General features: G+C 40.7%; 1 protein-coding gene across 1 annotated transcript in view; it reads right to left on the bottom strand.

Annotated features, from left to right (window-relative positions):
* Positions 1 to 3,475: 3,475 nt before the first annotated feature.
* The window catches only part of UGDH (UDP-glucose 6-dehydrogenase), a 29,053-nt gene continuing 13,530 nt past the window's right edge, over positions 3,476 to 18,998 (bottom strand). Inside the window, exons 4-12 of the mRNA XM_030800910.1 lie at positions 15,412 to 15,612; positions 15,104 to 15,301; positions 14,509 to 14,656; positions 13,324 to 13,418; positions 10,346 to 10,476; positions 9,967 to 10,100; positions 9,150 to 9,241; positions 8,611 to 8,721; positions 3,476 to 4,993 (exon numbers count right to left, since the gene is read on the bottom strand). Of these exons, the coding sequence (XP_030656770.1) occupies positions 4,883 to 4,993; positions 8,611 to 8,721; positions 9,150 to 9,241; positions 9,967 to 10,100; positions 10,346 to 10,476; positions 13,324 to 13,418; positions 14,509 to 14,656; positions 15,104 to 15,301; positions 15,412 to 15,612 (1,221 nt within the window). The 3' untranslated portion in view covers positions 3,476 to 4,882. The remainder of the gene's footprint in view (positions 4,994 to 8,610; positions 8,722 to 9,149; positions 9,242 to 9,966; positions 10,101 to 10,345; positions 10,477 to 13,323; positions 13,419 to 14,508; positions 14,657 to 15,103; positions 15,302 to 15,411; positions 15,613 to 18,998) is intronic.

Below are 18,998 nucleotides of genomic sequence, written 5' to 3'. Positions count from 1 at the left end.
CACGTCCTTGCCAGGCGTGGTGGCTCACGCCTGTAATCTCAGCACCCTGGGAGGCTGAGGCGGGTGAATCAGTTGAGCTCAGGAGTTTGAGACTAGCCTGGGCAACACAGTGAGACCCCCATCTCTACCAAAAATACAAAAAATTAGCTGGGTGTGGTGGCACATGCCTGTAATCTCAGCTACTTGGGAGGCTGAGGCAGGAGAATCACTTGAACCTGACAGGCAAAGGTTGCAGTGAGCCAAGATCACATCACTGTACTCCAGCCTGGGTGATGGAGACCGTGTTTTTTAAAAAAAATTTTTTAAAGTAATGCATGGGCTGGGCATGGTGGCTTAACACCTGTAATCCCAACATTTTGGGAGGCCAAGGCAGGTGGATCACCTGAGGTCAGGAGTTCGACATCAGCCTGAACAACATGGTGAAACACTGTCTCTACTAAAAATAAAAAAATTAGCCAAGTGTAGTGGCGCATGTCTGTAATCCCAGCTACTCAGGAGGCTGAGACAGGAGAATCCTTGAACCTGGGAGGCAGAGGTTGCAGTGAGCTGAGATCACACCATTGCACTCCAGCCTGGGCAACGAGTGAAACTATATATAGTGAGGAACAGATGAGAAATGCACCTAAAGGACTTTGCATAGTGCCTGTCCAAAATGTTCAGTGTTAATTACTGTCCTTCTAGTGATTCCAGAGCCTACACGTGGTTCTGGTGCAGTGGGACCAGCTTGTTATGGTGCTAATAGGAGTGCTCATTGCCTGCCAGTCACTGTGCCAATAAGATCTTTGTGTAAACATTCATCTCATGTAATCTTTATAACAATTCTTCAAGTTAGAGATGGATTATCTGTTTTACAGATGGGAAAAATAAGGCTTTCAGGTAGCTTAGCCAAGAAGTCTTAAGTGGAATTGTAGGAGAGAGATTTTGTTTATATACCCTTTTGTATCTATGTGAATGTCTTTTTACCATGTCCATATATTATTTTCAATTTTTTTTTTCTTTGAGAAGGAGTTTCACTCTTGTTGCCCAGGCTGGAGTGCAATGGCATGATCTCGGCTCACCGTAACCTCCACCTCCTGGGTTCAAGCGATTTTCCTGCTTCAGCCCCCTGAGTAGCTGGGATTACAGGCATGCACCACTATGCCCGGCTAATTTTGTATTTTTAGTAGAGATGAGGTTTCTCCATGTTGGTCAGGCTGGTCTCGAACTCCTGACCTCAGGTGATCCGCCCACCTCGGCCTCCCAAAGTGCTGAGATTACAGGCGTGAGCCACAGCGCCCGGCCTATTATTTTCAATTTTAAGTACAGTTAATAATCTTACCAATATTCCTCTGCCCTACCAAAAATATATTAGCTAATAAAAAATTGAAACTTTTCCTGGTGGTAGAGATCAGGTATAAAAATTTAAATATATATAGTTTTAAAAACTGAAAGTTTGTATCATTAAAAAAACAACAACAATTGTCTTTAACTGGTTGAGGAGAGAAAAAAAGACTAACCACCTTCTTTCAACTTTTCACATGAAGGTCTCAAATTGCTGTTAAGTTATATGCCTAATTATTGAGTTTTTCCTCACATTTCCAACAGCAAGTTTATCTGGCTCTATGAGCCCTCTTTTGCCCATTTTCCTCCATTTACCAGTAACTTCTTTTTCTTTTTTTTTTGAGACAGGGTCTCACTCTGTCATCCAGACTAGAGTGCAGTGGTACAATCTCGGCTCACTGCAGCCTTGACATCCTGGGCTCAAGTGATCCTCCCACCTCAGCCTCCCAATTAGCTTGGACTACTGGCACGCACCACCACTCCTGGCTAATTTTTTGTATTTTTTAGAGACGAGGTTTCACCATGTTGCCCAGGCTGGTCTTGAACTCTTGAGCTCAAGCGATCCACCCACCTTGACCTCTCAAAGTGCTGGGATTACAGGCATGAGCCACTACGCCTGGCCAGTAACTTTATCTTACAATAATTGTTTACTTATCAGTTCCAGGCATTGAAACATCTTGCAATTTAAAACAAGTGCCTATTTCTTTCTTTTGTTTTTCTTTTTCTTTTTTTTTTTGAGACAGAGTTTCGCTCTTATTGCCCAGGCTGGAGTGCAGTGGCTCCATTTTGGCTCACTGCAACCTCTGCACCCAGGTTGAAGTGATTCTCCTGCCTTAGCCTCCGGAGTAGCTCAGATTACAGGCACGTGCCACTACGCCTAGCTAGTTTTTTTGTATTTTTAGTAGAGACGGGGTTTCCCCATGTTGGCCAGGCTGGTCTCGAACTCCTAACCTCAGGTGATCCCCCACCTCAGCCTCCCAAAGTGTTGGGATTACAAGCATGAGCCACTGCACCTGACACAAGTACCTATTTCTTTTTTTCTTCTTTTTGGAGCTCTTTCAAAGGATTTATTTGCTACAGAATTGCTTCAGTCCACCAATGAGATGAACTCAGGACTTCTTTGTTTAAAAGGATTTTGCTTATTGCTGTGTTTTTACAAATTTGGCAACATCCAAATAGCAATTCTTAGGCTGGGCACGGTGGCTTGAACCCCAGGAGGCAGAGGTTGCAGTGAGCCGAGATCGTGCCACTGCACTCCAGCCTGGCCAATAAAACAAGACTCTGTCTCAAAAAAAAGACCAAAAAAAAACCCAAAAAGCAATTTTTTGCCAGCATTTGGCATGTCTAGACAAGAGCAGAAAAAGTCTGAATCAATAGCATTACATGTCTAAAAATAGAAAAAAAAACATTTAAAAATTTAAAAATTCCTCATTTGGACAGGACAAGTACCTAATTCTATCTGCTTTAGCATACATCTTCATACATCTTTGGACTTACAATACCTTTACTTGAATATAAAATTACTAAGCAGAATACAAGAATATTTTCAAGCAGAAATGTAAAGCAAATTCTAATTAATAAACTCATCCTCACTTCAAAGTCTTATGAGTAAAGGCTCACCTTGTTCGAACTCTAGTATTTGTCTCTTTCAGAGGTATGCAGACTTTCTTAAACGACCAGGTAGGAAATATTTTAGGCTTTGCCAGCCAAGAGGTAAAGTTGAGGATATTATGTAGGGATTTGTATAACCACTTAAAATGTTTGTGCTTTATTTGTTTGTAGAAACGGGGTCTTACTTATTGCCTAGGCAGTAAGTTGCCCAGGCTGGTCTCAAACTAGCCTTAAGTGATCCTCCCTCTTTGGCCTCCCAAAGTGCTGGGATTACATGCATAAGCCACCATGCCTGGTCAAACCATTTAACATGTGACCATGTAAAAATGTAACAACCATTCTTAGCTCACTCGCGGCTGGCCAGATTTGACCCATGGGCTACAGTTTGCCAATGTTTATTTGCTAAATTCCCTCCCTTTGTTGCATCATTTGGGAAAATGATATAATACCATTTTCTCTAAAAAGTGAGGTGTCATTTTTTTCCCATCTAATGTCAGGCTGTCATGACTCAGTTACTTGTGCATTGACAAAAATTATACCCATATAGTTGTTGATGGAGAATGTTTTATTTATGTAATTTTCATCTGTACAGATGCTTCTGTCCTCGTCTTTATATTTGTCTCCCTCTTCTCATTGAACTGCAAAATTCCTGAAGGATGAGACCTGGGCTGTTTAATGCAAACTGTACATTCTCAGCAGAGCACAAGTTATCAAAGGGACATTGGATATATTTTAATAATGATCTAACACAAGCAAAAATAACCACTGAAAATGTAAAACTCAATAAGATACATAAGAAAAAAACAGAAAACAAAAAAAAATTCTTATTTTAGAATGATTCTATATGTAACTTGTAAAATATTTAAGTTTTTATACATGAGATTATATTGGTTTCCTTATTTAAAGAAAAAAATTACAATTAAGACTGGAAATTAAAATGTAAAACCAAGATAAATATTTTTGGCTTTTGGACTGAAAAAAAAAAAAAGATTAGTGAGGAAAACCAAGAAATAATGGGGAGAGAAAGAAACACTACTACTAATTTTCTCTTCATGATTAAAAAAAAATCTTTTAACCATATTTGGGGTGACTGGAAATTAAAAGTGATGATTTTGAGCTGAAAAATCAGTGATGCATTTTATTAAAACAAAAAGAACAAAGGAACTTTAACCAGACCATACATGTAAAGGCTATTTAGCATAGCAATTTCATGGATTCAAAATACATATTTAATGACAAGCAAACCAATAACCAGGAAAAATGAAGACTGTCCTTCCCTTTATAACGTGATATTAAAGTGCGGCCTATGGACAATTTAAAAAGTAAAGTGTTTGAAGTTTAATTTTTATTTTACAAAAATTGACACTATTAAAACCAACATGATTATCTTTCACTCATCCAATAACTGAGTTAACAGTATTATAAAAATATGTAAAAAAATTCTAGATTCATAATTACCAGATATGCTAATATCCATATAGCTAGTATAAATCTGATGATTAAAAAAATAGTTTTGTTTCCTTAAAAACACTTGGTTTATGGGCCAGGCGCAGTGGCTCACGCCTGTAATCCCAGCACTTTGGGAGGGCGGGACAGGTGGTTCACGAGGTCAGGAGATTGAGACCATCCTGGCTAACACGGTGAAACCCTGTCTCTACTAAAAATACAAAAAAAAAATTAGCTGGGCATTGTGGCAGGCGCCCGTAGTCCCAGCTACTTGGGAGGCTGAGCCAGGAGAATGGCGTGAACCTGGGAAGCGGAGCTTGCAGTGAGCCGAGATCGTGCCACTGCACTCCAGCCTGGGCAACAGTGAGACTCTGTCTCAAAAAAAAAAAACAAAAAAAAAAACAAAAACAAAAACCTTGGTTCATTTATCATTTAATATCAGATAGATATTTGCTATCCTGAAGTACCAAAAAAAAAAAAAAATCACAAATAAAAATGGCGATCTCTACACTTTAGGTTTCTTGTTAGGTGGATCTTGAAGACTAAACTTCGGAATTTCACCAGAAGGAGCATATGGAATTCTCTTTGAAGACACCTTTTTGCCAATTGTTTCAATCTGAAAAAAAAAAAATTGTAAGAGAACCATTAACTACATAAGTGTAAGAATTTATAATGTACTGAAATAGGGGCAGGGGGAATCTAGATTTTATTCTTAGAAAAGGATTCTCAAGTTGACTGGGTTGCTATGAGAGATCCTTGGTTTCTTCCCTATTTTTTGTTTCTAGAATTAATCTACACTCCATTTTAATATTCATATCTAGACTTTCTCACTCCTGCCATTCCCCACACCTGACTCCCTCAAAGTAGTCAATTATGTGCCACCACTGTCTTTAGAAACATGTATGAAATTAACCGACCAGATTCCAGTGAGTTCATTTTTTATTTCAAACTCCATTCTCATTTCAATTTCCCTTGTACTAAAAAACCTGCAAAAGCTAACAGCATAATTTTTTTTTTTTTTTTTTTTTTTGAGATGGAGTCTTGCTCTATTGCCTAGGCTGGAGTGCAGTGGCGTGATCCTGGCTCACTGCAACCTCCGTCTCCTAGGTTCAAGCAATTCTCCTGTCTGCCTCCTGAGTAGCTGCGATTACAGACGTGCACCACCACGCCTGGCTAATTTTTGTATTTTTAGTAGAGATGAGGTTTTACATGTTGGCCAGGCTGGTCTCAAACTCCTGACCTCAAGTGATCTGCCTGCCTCAGCCTCCCAAAGTGCTGGGATTACTGGCGTGAACCACTGCGCCCGGTTTGTAACAGCATAATTCTTTTTATTTATTTTATTTTATTTTTTTTTGAGACAGAGTCTTGCTCCATCGCCCAGGCTGGAGTGCAGTGGTGCGATCTTGGCTCACTGCAACCTCTGACTCCCAGGTTCAAGCAATTCTCCTCGCCTCAGCCTCCCAAGTAGCTGGGATTACAAGTGCCCGCCACCACACTAGGCTAATGTTTTTGTATTTTTAGTAGAGATGGGGTTTCACTATGTTGGCCAAGCTGGTCTCGAACTCCTGACTTCGTGATCCACCCCCCCTTGGCCTCCCAAAGTGCTGGTATTACAGGCATGAGCCACTGTGCCCTGCCAACAGCATAATTCTTTTTTTTTTTTTTTGAGATGGAGTCTCGCTCTGTTGCCCAGGCTGGAGTGCAGTGGTGTGATCTCGGCTCACTGCAAGCTCCGCCTCCCAGTTCACACTATTCTGCTGCCTCAGCCTCTAGAGCAGCTGGGACCACAGGTGCCCACCACCACGCCTAATTTTTTTGTATTTTTAGTAGAGATAGGGTTTCACTGTGTTAGCCAGGATGGTCTCGATCTCCTGACCTCATCATCTGCCCGCCTCGGCCTCCCAAAGTGCTGGGATTACAGGCGTGAGCCACTGCACCCGGCCAGCATAATTCTTAAGAATTCAGACTTCAGAGTCTGAAAGACACCAGCTGGAATCCTGACTGGCACTTGCTGCATTACCTAAACTCTCCAGGTCTTTCGTCCTCACTTGTAAATTGTGTTACCACCACTTAACTCAAAGGGTTGTGGTAAGTATTAAATTAGGTAAAGTGCTTAGCATACAGCAAGCCAGCCTTCACTAAATGATAATTTTGGTTTTGCCTATTACATTTTTCATTTATTCCATATATTCAAAATCATCATCTTATCATTAAAAACACTACTACTTCAACAGTCATGAATTTATCTCCCCTCCACAGCAGACATAAACATACTACTCACTTTTCATGTCTTTTGAATTAAAAATTAATATTTAATTCTGACTCATACCACAAAGAAAGGCCTTCTGCTTTATATTAACCAGTTGTCTCAGTGACTTACAAATTCTCCTTATTTAGTGATTCCATTCCTAATTGTTTTTTTTTTAATTCCTCACTAGGAAAGTTAACTTTTACAATAACTTAAAATCATTTAAAATATGTATTTCTCTACATATCTTTTCCCTTAGATGAATAAAACAGGAATGAGTGAAAATGTGTCTATGCCTTGCAAATAACCTTTTAAAAATAACATTCCTGAGTTTAGTCATGACTGGGAAAAACAGTCATGTTGTTACTCACTAGGGAGGGGTGGAATAGAAGAGTCCCCAAGGTCTTGGATGGAAGAGTTCACAGACAAGGATGCCATTTGACTCTTTCCACAAGCAAATCTCTCATGAATGAGAAATGGGCACTGAGTTCTAAATAAGGACCTTCAACAAGTTGGTGAGAGGTTAAGAGAACCAGATCAGATAATTTTGAATAGCAGATTAGGCCTTACTGGCACCTCTCCAAGATAGCTGGTGCTGAGATGTGCATAGCAAGCTATCAAACACTGCTGCTTTTCTGCTTGCTTGGGCACTACGTTGACAGCAACCCCCTGGCATATTTTTTTATTCTCCCTAACTTACTCCACCTCCCCATCCTCCTATCCCCATATACACACTGCTCTGAGGAAATGGAAAGTAGCTCCTTATTAATACTTTTGGGACTCCCTGGAGAACTGAAATAGATGTAACATACAAATACACTGTTCTGGGTGGAGGCTTCTGTCAGCTTTCCAAATGTTCCATAATTGACAAGCTGTTTTTTTTTTTTTTTTTTTTTTTGAGGCAGGGTCTTGCTCTGTCACCCAGGCTGGCATGCAATGGCATGATCTCAGCTCATTACAACCTCTGCCTGCTGGGCTCAAGCAATCCTCCCACGTCAGCCTCCCATGTGGCTGGGATTACAGGCACAGGCCACCACGCCTAATTATTATTATTATTTTTTCCGAGGTGGAGTCTTGCTCTGTCACCCAGGCTGGAGTGCAGTGGTGTGATCTTGGCTCACCGCAACCTCCACCTCCCGGGTTTAAGCGATTCTCCTGCCTCAGCCTCCAAAGTAGCTGGGATTACAGGTGTGTGCCACCACACCCAGCTAATTTTTGTATTTTTAGTAGAGATGGGGTTTCACAATATTGTCCAGGCTGGTCTCGAACTCCTGACCTTGTGATCCACCTGCCTCAGCCTCCCAAAGTGCTGGGATTACAGGCGTGAGCCACCGCGCCCGGCAATTTTTGTATTTTTTTAGAGACGGAGTTTCGTCATGTTGGCTAGGCTGGTCTTAAACTCCTGGCCTTAAGTGATCCACCTCCACAGACTCCCAAAGTGCTCCGATTACAGGTGTGAACCACCATGCCTGGCCAGTTGACAAACTTTGAATCAGAAGAGGGCCAGTACCATTGAAACTCCCATATGTTTCATTCAGACCCCTCACAGCACTGGCACAGTGCTGAATACTCAGAAGGTATAGGATGAACACCTGCTGATTGACCAAGACCTCTTTCTTTCTCTACCTTTAGATCACCAATTTAGGGAGGAAGTGGAGAAGTAGTCAGAATAATCCCATAGGGACTTCCTAAAGAACTGACATGTTGCCCCAGAGTTACGTTACTGCTAAAGAAAATAAGAAAATTCTAAAACCCACACCATGGGTTTTAGCACTTTCCTAATTGTTGAAATAAACTTCTGATATTGATTTGGTTCCCCAAAAGAATTTCCCTAGAAAGAAGGTATCATCTTAATTAGCCAAACATATTCTGACCTGCTGTAATGGTCTTTTGATGTCAACTTGACTAGATTATAGTCCCCAGTTGTTGAATCAAACACTAAAGACCAAAGAAAAAGAAAAAAAACAATCCAGGATCATGATTACCTGGAAGCCAATGGTTTGTAGTTCATTGTGGAGCCCATCCAGGACACGCCGTCCATCGAAGATAAAGGCTGGCTTTAGCATTTTTTTATGAATGCGTTCATAATCCAATTCCTGTAAAGACAAACCACAGGAACAATTAAAACACATACATGGGCTGGGCGCAGTGGCTCATGCCTGTAATCCCAGCACTTTGGGAGGCCGAGATGGGCGGATCACGAGGTCAGAAGATCGAGACCATCCTGGCCAACATGGTGAAACCCTGTCTCTACTAAAAATACAGAAAATTAGCCAGGTGTGGTGGCAGGAGCTTGGAGTCCCAGCTACTCAAGAAGCTGAGGCAGGAGAATGGCATGAACCCGGGAGGCAGAGCTTGCAGTGAGCCGAGACTGCGCCACTGCACTCCAGCCAGGGTGACAGAGCGAGACTCCATCTCAAAAAAAAAAAAAAAAACAAAAAACAGATACATGAACACATACTCAACCCCAGCTGATAGTGGAACACCTCTAGAATTTTCCTTAGTATCATTTCTGTTACCTTACCTTAAACATGTCCCACTCAGTGCAAATAACAACAGCATGGGCACCATCACATGCTTCATATGGATCCTTGGAAATGGTCACGAGCCGGGACACTGTAACAACAGCAACGACAAAAAAACAGAAATAAGAAAGGAGTTATATGACATTACAGTAGTTCCCCCCTTATCTGCAGGGATACATTCCAAGACCCCCAGCAGATGTCTGAAACTGTGGAGAGTACTGAACCCTATATATACTTACACACATACTTGTTTTTTGAATCTGATTGCCAAAAGTTACTAAGTGACTAAGTAGCATATGGAATGTGGATATGCTGGACAAAGGAATGATAAATGTCCCAGGCAGGATGAAGCAGCACACAATTTAAAACTTATGAATTATTTCTGGAATTTTCCTTCTAGTACTTTCAGACTGCAATTGACCGCAGATAACTGAACCCGTGGAAAGCAAAACCACACATAAGGGGGATAGTACTATAGGTATTCTAACACTAGGACTGCAGAAAGAGTTGGGAATAATCTGATGGTAGTATCAATGGGAGTGATGGTGGGAGGCCCCAAACCCTGCCTTGGAAGCATCTCTTTGGAATTTTGGGACTTTGTGGAATATATTGGAAAAATCAATGGCCCAATCTACAGCTGATCACTTCAAATCAATGTTGATGACATTATGCCTAAGACTTTAATTTCAGAGAAATGAGGTTTAAAAGAGGGCCTACCAATGATATACATGATAAAACTGAACAACCTAAGGTTTCCAAAAGATAAAAAGTTTTAAGGTCTGTACTCCAAATGATTCATGAGACTCAAAGCCTTACCTTGGTCATCCTCTGAAACACCTGGATGAGAAAGATCCACAACTATTTGTTCCCTAGGTACTTTTGGATCATATATATGGAGATGTGCGCCTTCATCCATCAAATATTTGCTAATATATATACTAGAAGATTCTCTATAGGAAAAAAAAAATCAGTATTGCTAAGCTTTACATGGCATTATATTCTAATACCAGGGAGTTTAAGATATAGGTAAAATTATATTTCTTAAGCTGATGGAGTGGTAAAGACATGGATATTTATTTTTATTCTTTATATTATATATATACATGTATTTTATGTACACCTCCACCAATCAAAAAATTAAGATGAGAAGTTAACACAATCTCAAAGGGGTTGAAATATTTTTAAAAACTGGTACCTTGTATCACCAGTGTCCTTTTTGAATGCAAATCCCAAAATAGCTATCTTCTTATCAGTTACTGTATTAAACAGACTATCTATGATCCGGGAAGCAAATCTCCTCCTCTGGTAGTCATTCATGTCTATGACCTGAAATTACATGTACAATTGTGCAATGATTAGTTAAAAGAGGCACAGCCTATGACACACATTACTCAGAATTTTATGGTGAGTGCTATTGTACAAATACAATGCTTAACATATTAACAAGAGGCAAAAATTAACCAAACTCTAGTGCCTATGGATTTAAAAAATAAAAATAAAAAAAAATAACTCATCCCCTTCCTTAAAGCCATCCTAGGCCAGCAGTGGTAGCTCATACCTGTAATCCCAGCACTTTGGGAGGCCGAGGTGGGCGATTGCTTGAGCTCAGGAGTTCAAGACCAGCCTGGGCACCATGGCGAGACCCTGTCTCTACAAAAAATACAAAAATTAGCCAGGCAAGGTGGCGTGTGCCTGTAGTCCCAGCTACTTGGGAGGGTGAGGTGGGATGGCTTGAGCACAGGAGGCAGAGGTGGCAGTGAGCCAAGATCATGCCACTGCACTCCAGCCTGGGCGACAGAGCCAGACCCTGTCTTAAATTTAGAAAAAAAAAAAAAAAAAAAAGCCATTCTAAAAATTTCTAATTTCATTTGGCTTGATTTTCCATGCATAAGTCTAGGATGGATGCAAAAAGTGGAGTGCACAACCAAGTTTTAATTCTAAGCGCATCTGAGGTTCAGCTATGAGACCAACCTAAATAAGGCACATAGGAAACAATATTCTCCTTAGCCCGTCTCCAAACTCTGTGGAAACAAGCTATAAGCAATGAAACCCCAAAGTATTCCTTCATTTGCTTGTGCCCCACTATTCACAAAAATTCAGTTTCAGCGGAAAGTGGACAGGCAACAAACAATGTGCAGAGTTCTAGCTGCCTCTGGATGAACCATAACACCACAACTATTTGACAAGCTTTTTTAACTAAATGTTGTAAGAGTCTCTGATCACGTAATCTGTTAAATTTAGGTTGGTAATCAGGTGGGCAAAGCAAAAGAAACTTTTTTAAGGCTTTAAGCTTCCAGGGACCATCTCAATCAAACCTTGAGAGCTTAAGCAATTAGCCCAAAGTGTTGGAAAATCAAGAGTTTATCTGCATTTTTCACACAATGAACAGTGAGATAAAGCCATCACGATGGATTGACTGGAATGACACTAAGTGTATCTGTTTTGACTTAAAAATGTGCATTTCCAGCTAGGCAGGGTGGTGCGCCTGTAGTCCCAGCTACTCAGGAGGCTCAGGTGGAAGGATCACTTGAGCCCAAAAGTTGGAATCTAGGCTGGACAACACAGTGAGACCCTGTCTCTAAAAAGTAAAACATTTTTTAAAAAGAAACGTGCATTTCTTTAGATTCCCTCCCATATCTACTGCTGAAACCTGAAAAATTATAAACTCAGGGGGAAAATATTTGGGAAAGGCACATATACTGACTAGTAATTGGGGCAAATTACTTAATATCTCCATGTCAGTTCCCTCATCAAATAAAGGGGATAATGTTAGTGATGAGGATTAAATGAGATACTGTATGCAAAGTGTCCAAAAGAGTACCCAGTACAGGGTAAGCATTCAATAAACATCAACTCTACTTCCCAGAGCTCACTTAATGCTTCCAATTTGGAAAGGGTTTCTAATTTTAGCTCTGTGAGTCTGAAAGGTCCAAAACAAATATCAACAGATACAAAACCACTTGAAAGCATGACAATATAGGTTCTGTTTTTTTGAGACGAAGTCTCGCTCTGTCATCTAGGCTGGAGTGCAGTGACACAATCCTGGCTCACTACAACCTCCGCCTCCTGGGTTCAAGCAATTCTCAGGCCTCAGCCTCACTAGGCCAGTCTCGAACTCCCGACCCTCAAGTGATCTGTCCACCTCAGCCTCCCGAAGTGCAGGGATTACAGGTGTGAGCCACCACGCCCGACCAATGTTACAATGTAGGTTCTTACTTTATTTTGATTTTATGCCTTTCAAGATAGAGAAGAATTAGGCTAGGTTCACTGGCTAACACTTATATTCCCAGCACTTTGGGAGGCAAAGATGGGAGGACTGCTGAGCCCAGGAATTTGAGACCAGCCTGGCAATATAGTGAGACCTTGTCTCTACAAAAAAATTTTTTTAAATAAAAAAATTAGCCAATGTGGTGGTGCGTTCCTGAAGTCCCAGCTACTTGGGAGGTTGAAGTGGGAGGATTGCTTGAGCACAGGAGGTCACTGAAGTGAGCAGCGATGGTACCACTGCATTCTAGCCTGGGTGACAGAGTGAGATCTTGTATCAAAAAAAAAAAAAAGAGAGAAGAATTATAATTAAGGATAATTGTTTTTGTTTTACTCTGGGAGCAAATTTAGCTATCAAATTAGAATACTGGCTTATCACAAACTTCCATCAACATTGATTAGCAGGAAAGATAAATTAAAAACACAGATACCCAATAAATAAACATAAAATAAGCAAATTGAATATACTAATGTTTGACTTCCTGGAATAAATAAATTCCATCAAAAACATTTCATGGACAAAAAGTGACATGCTTAATGAGAAGCTAAACAGAAACTGCTATTATTATTGCTATGACTATTATTATGTTAGAGACAGGGTCTCACTCTGTTGTCCAGGCTACACTGCAGTGGAGAGATCATAAGTCAGTCACTGGAGCCTCCAACTCCTAGGCTCAAGTGATCCTCCCACCTCAGCCTCCCAAGTAGCTAGGACTACAGGTGTGCAACACCATGCCTGGCTAATTTTTAAAATTTTTGTAGAGATGGGGTCTCACTATGTTGCCCAGGCCAGTCCCAAATTCCTGGCCTCAAGTGATGCTCCTGCCTTGGCTTCCTAAAGTGCTGCGATTACAGGTGTGAACCACTATGCTTGGCTAAACAGAAATTATTACCTATAAAGATTAATACCTGCTGCCAATAACGAGCCACTTCTGGCAAATTCAGAGCCTCACAGAGATAAACCAAATTCAGAACATCCTTTTGGAAGCAGCTCCCACCAAACCCTGCAGAAAGAAAAAAATGAATATTTTCATGTAAGAATGAGAAAACTCAATCATGTGACAAATTTCTTTATACTAAATCAGAAAGTTTACACTAAGATTTTTTAATAATAAAATTCAGATGGATAAATAATGGGCTTATAAATTATGTAAAATTTGCAGGCAACTAAACAACTCCACAAGTAACTTCCAAATAATTTTCTAACTAAAGTTTCATTATGGCTACGTTTAACTTTTTATATTGTTTCCTTTTATCTCCTATTTTTTCTCATTCATCTAGTATGACTGCCCTACCTTCTTTAGCACAGGGTCAGAAAACTTTTTCTCTTTTTGAGACAGTCTCCCTATGTTGCCCAGGCTGAAGTGTAGGGGTATGAACATGGCTCACTGCAGCCTTGACTTCCTGGGCTCAGGTGATCCTCCTACCTTAGCCTCCCAGGTAGCTGGGGCTACAGGTGTGCACCACCATGCCTGACTAATTTTTTGTTTTTTTTGTAGAGCTGGGGCTTTCACCATGCTGCCCAGGCTGGTCTCAAACTCCTGGGCTCAAGCAATTTGCCCGCCTTGACCTCAGCCTCCCAAAGTGCTGGAATTATACGCATGAGCTACTGTGCCTGGCCTGGGTCAGCAAACTTTCATGGTAAAGGGCCGGACAGTAAATATTTCAGCCTTTGTGGACCATTCAGTTTCTGAGGAGACTATTAAACTGCCATTGTAGCTCAAAAGCAGCCATAAACAATATGTAGTCTAACGGTCATGGCTGTGTTCCAATAAAATTTATTTACAAAAACAAGTTGTGGGCTGGATTTGACCCAAAGGCCATAGTTTGCCCACCCTTGCTCTAGTGCAATGCAGTATGCAGTAAGGAATAATATGGCTTTGGCGTTAGAAACATCTGGTCACTCAGTTGCATGACTTTGAGCAATTGCACAAATTTCCCTGAGTCTGAATCATCTCTAAAAAAGAAAATAACAGCATCTACCTAACAGGTTATAAGGATTCAATGAGATATATAAAGCGCTGGTACCAGCAAATAATATGCCTTCAGTAAATAAACACTAGCTCATTTTACTAGAGAAAAATTTGAATTTACCAACACTGGCTTTTAGAAACTTGTTTCCAATTCTCTGGTCCATTCCAATCGCTGTTGCTACCTCTTCTACATCAGCTCCTGTTGCTTCACACAGAGCACTTATGGAGTTAATGCTGCTTATTCTCTGGGCAAGAAAAGCATTTGCTGCCTTAAAAAAAAAAAAAAACAGAGAAGAGTAAGATAAGCTAAAACAGCAATTTTATACACCTAGTTTATATTTCATTGTGTTGATGCAAATTACTGAGGGAGATATATAAGATACTGATGAGCTCAATTTGAGGAGACAATGGATGGGTTAGAAAGGGAAAATGTTTTAAATTAGAGAGGACAGATGATTAAGAAAAAGGGTAAAGACAGGGAAAGAGTGATAAAAATCAAATTACTATTTTAAGATTTCAGTATTTTTCAGAATATTTTATACCCTGATATATGATCTCCCTTGTGAAAATTATTTCATAATTTGAATGTGCAAGAATATGATCTTCAAAAGCATAACCTCTTACTACTATTAAAAAAGTATTGTGTAGTTTATCAGGCTTGAAATAAATAAATATTTGGCTTTAATTTAATGAAGAGTTGAATGCTATATACTAACCAGTTTGGAAAGCTCTGAAGACCAAGTATTAGTGGTGAGGATCTTTTCTCTGGGAACCCAGTGCTCATATACAGCACACAGGGCCTGCACAGCTCTCTGGCCCTCTGGAGTTTCATCCCCTCCAATCAGTACTCTGTCTGGGTTCTTTAGGTCCTTGATGGCTGTTCCCTCTGCCAGAAACTCAGGGTTGGACAGCACCTAGAATCCCAATGCAAAGGAAAGTTTTAAGCTAGAATTAATTATGGGCAACTTTAACACATCAGTATTTACATAAGAATAACCAGATTCTAATGCTTCATTTTTTATACCTGTAAATTCAAGTTGGGTTTTGTGTTTGCATCAAATATGCGACGGATACTTTCTGCTGCCCGCACTGGAACTGTGCTTTTCTCAGTCACAATTTTGTACCCATTTGAGTTTTGCACAATGCGTCTAGCACAAGCTTCAATATACTTCAGATCTGCTGCCCGGCCTTTCCCCATTCCATAGGTTTTTGTTGGAGTATTCACCTGATGTAAGTATATGGGATAAAGAACAGAGTGCCTGTGAGATAGGGATTTCAAGATATATCCTGAACTACTGGTTAAAATGTGGAGTTAACAATCATCAGTAGCTCTGATTTAATCCTCTGTTAGTTCCACAGAAATAATACATTTTATAAATATAATAATCAGAAGAAATAGCTTGAAGCATCTAGAGAACTCATTCAATAAATTTTTGTTAGGAAGCTACTATCTATATGCCACATAACTAGGGCAGGCAGATTCCAGCTAAGCTCTGAAGATACACAAATGAATGAGACGGTTATCCTAAAGGACTTCACAATCTGAAATGAAACGTAAGCCTTTTCTTATTCCCTTTCTTTATTGTACGTAATATATTATTATAGTCCTTAAAAATAAGTTTTAAAGTCTTTTTTTTTTTTTTTGAGATGGAGTCTTGCTCTGTTGCCCAGGCTGGAGTGCAGTAGTGCAATCTCGGCTCACTGCAACCTCTGCCTCCCAGGTTCAAGCGATTCTCCTGCCTCAGCCTCCCAAGTAGCTGGGACTACAGGCATGTGCCACCACACCCCACCGCTTTTTTTATATTTTTAGTAGAGACAGGGTTTCATCATGTTGTCTAGGCTGGTCTCGAACTCCTGACCTCAGGTGATCTGTCCACCTCAGCATCCCAAAGTGCTGAGATTACAGGCGTGAGCCACTGCACCTGGCCTCCTTTCTTATTCCGCTATTTTTATAGTCCTCTATCAACCGTCTTTTAAAATATTGCAATATCATTTACAAATGTTTTCTGAGCTCATTAAAGCTAGATATTACCTATCATCTTCAGGATATAGAATACTATGTGGACAAAGACTTCTTTTTTTTTCTGAGACAGAATCTTGCTCTTTTGCCCAGGCCGGAGTGCAGTGGCGCTATCTCGGCTCACTGCAAGCTCCACCTCCCGGGTTCACGCCATTTTCCTGCCTCAGCCTCCCGAGTAGCTGGGACTACAGGCGCCCACCACCACGCCCGGCTAATTTTTTGTATTTTTTTTAGTAGAGACGGGGTTTCACCGTGTTAGCCAGGATGGGCTCGATCTCCTGACCTCGTGATCCGCCCGCCTCGGCCTCCCAAAGTGCTGGGATTACAGGCGTGAGCCACTGCACCCGGCTTTTTTTTTTTTTTTTTAAGACGGAGTCTTGCTCTGTCACCCAGGCTGGAGTGCAGTGGCGCAGTCTCAGCTCACTGCAATCTCTACTTCCTGGGTTCAAGCGATTCTCCTGCCTCAGCCTTCTGAGTAGCTGGGATTACAGGTGCACCACGCCTGCCTAATTTTTGTATTTTTAGACGGGGTTTCACCATGTTGGCCAGGGTGGTCTCAAACTCCTGACCTCAAGTGATCTGCCTGCCTCAGCCTCCCAAAGTACTAGGATTACAGGCATGAACCACCGCACCTGGCCAATGGACGAAGACTTTCATTTAAAAAAAAAAAAAAAAAAAATCATGGGCCCAGAGTCTAGGCATTAGTTTTGGATTACATGTAACCTTAGAGAAGTGTGGCTGCCTCTGCCTCAATGACCTCATTGGAAAATGAGGATAGTGGGCTCTCTAAAAACTAACACATGAATGTTATAATGCTCTGACAAAAATGAAAGTGCTCTGAAAAGTCTAAAACTTAAAGGGAATAGGAATTATTTTTGAACTAATAGTAAGTAGTACTAACTCTCTTCTCTTGATGAGATTATAACTCAGTGGGAGACTAAATAAAGGAACCAAGTGAAAATAAATCAAAATTTGAAGATTGAGTTGAGGTGTGAAAAGCAGGAGGAAAAAGTTGTTTATATGCATGGAACAACTTAGGGCAAGACTTAGATGTAATGGTGTACAGAAGGCAAAGACAGCTCATGATGTAGGGTGAAACTGGCTAGAGATGGGAGATGATCAGACAGCTTCCCCTGGTAAAGGAGCTTTGAAAACGACAGTTGAAAACTGATTACTACAAAATAATTCCTGTCTGGCATTCAAAAACAGATTATTTTTAAATGTCCTTTCTGCAGAAAACTATTCTATTACCATTCCAGGCTCTGGTCACCTAAAAATTAGACTAAGTAACTCATTGATTTTTTTCCAGGTACCTAGCTACTCCAAAATATTTTCCTATTTTTTTATGCCTCTACTCTAACTTTCTGCAAGTTTAAATAGTTTAAATAGGGGATGGGTAGGTAAGTCATAGAAGCTGCATCAATTTCTCTGAAATGATTAAGGAGGTCAAAAAGAAGAGACTGAATTTTTTTTTTTTTGAGACAGGGTCTCCTTCTGTCACCTAGGCTGGAGTGCAAGGTACAATAATGGCTCATTGCAGCCTCAACCTCCAGGGTTCAATCAATCCTCCCACCTCAGTCTCCCAAGTAGTCACGACTACAGACACATAGCACCACGGCCAGCTAAGTAGAGACAGGGTTTCACCACGTTGCTCACGCTGGTCTCAAATTCCTACGCTCAAGCGATCCGCCTGCCTTTGCCTCCCAAAGTGCTGGGATTACAAGCATGAGCCATCATGCCCAGCTCATAAAGATCTTAAGTCATATAACACCCTCACTCAGCTTCCAACTGGTGATAGCTGTATCATTACATACAGAATATTTGAGTAGATGGTTACTAGGACAGCAAGATGTAAGTTGCTTTGGTTCAAATAGTGGTTTACTAGAGTTTAATCTCAAGTGTTGGTTCTGTTTTTTTCATTATAAAGATAGGACACTTCAGCCACATTATGAGGTAAAGGTGTCTGTTAGTTAGCCTGATAATCTAACCAACATATGCTAAGTTACAAACAATTAATGTAAAATTCATTTAGAGAGGAGATGCCTGTAAGTTTGCAAACTGATTTTCTTCATCTCACCTCTGCCAACCACTGGAAACAAGAAATAATGAAACAAATATGAAATATACTATCATCACATGTGCTCTCATGTTACCAGCATTCCCTAGTTTTTTTTTGTTTTTGTTTTTGTTTTTGTTTTTTTTGAGACAGAGTCTCACTCTATCACCAGGCTGGAGTGCAGTGGCGTGATCTCGGCTCACTGCAACCTCTGCCTCCTTGGTTCAAGCCATTCTCCTGCCTCAGCCTCTTGAGTAGCTGGGACTGCAGGTACACACCACCACGCCCAGCTAATTTTTGTATTCTTAGTAGAGACGGGGTTTCACCATGTTGGCCAGGATGGTCTCGATCTCTTGCCTTTGTGATCTGCCCGCCTTGGCCTCCCAAAATGCTGGGATTACAGGCGTGAGCCACCGCACCCGCCCATTTCCTAGTTCTAAATCTCAGATTAGAACTTTGAGTTTACTTGTTCAATGACTTGTAATGACATATTTGACTAGATGATTATGAGGTTTTGTGAACTGTTAAACAAAGT

Source organism: Nomascus leucogenys, chromosome 20 (assembly GCF_006542625.1).
Source record: "Nomascus leucogenys isolate Asia chromosome 20, Asia_NLE_v1, whole genome shotgun sequence".
Lineage (NCBI taxonomy): Eukaryota > Metazoa > Chordata > Mammalia > Primates > Hylobatidae > Nomascus > Nomascus leucogenys.
The sequence above is the reverse complement of the archived record's forward strand: the minus strand, read 5'-3'. Positions and strand labels throughout refer to the sequence as shown.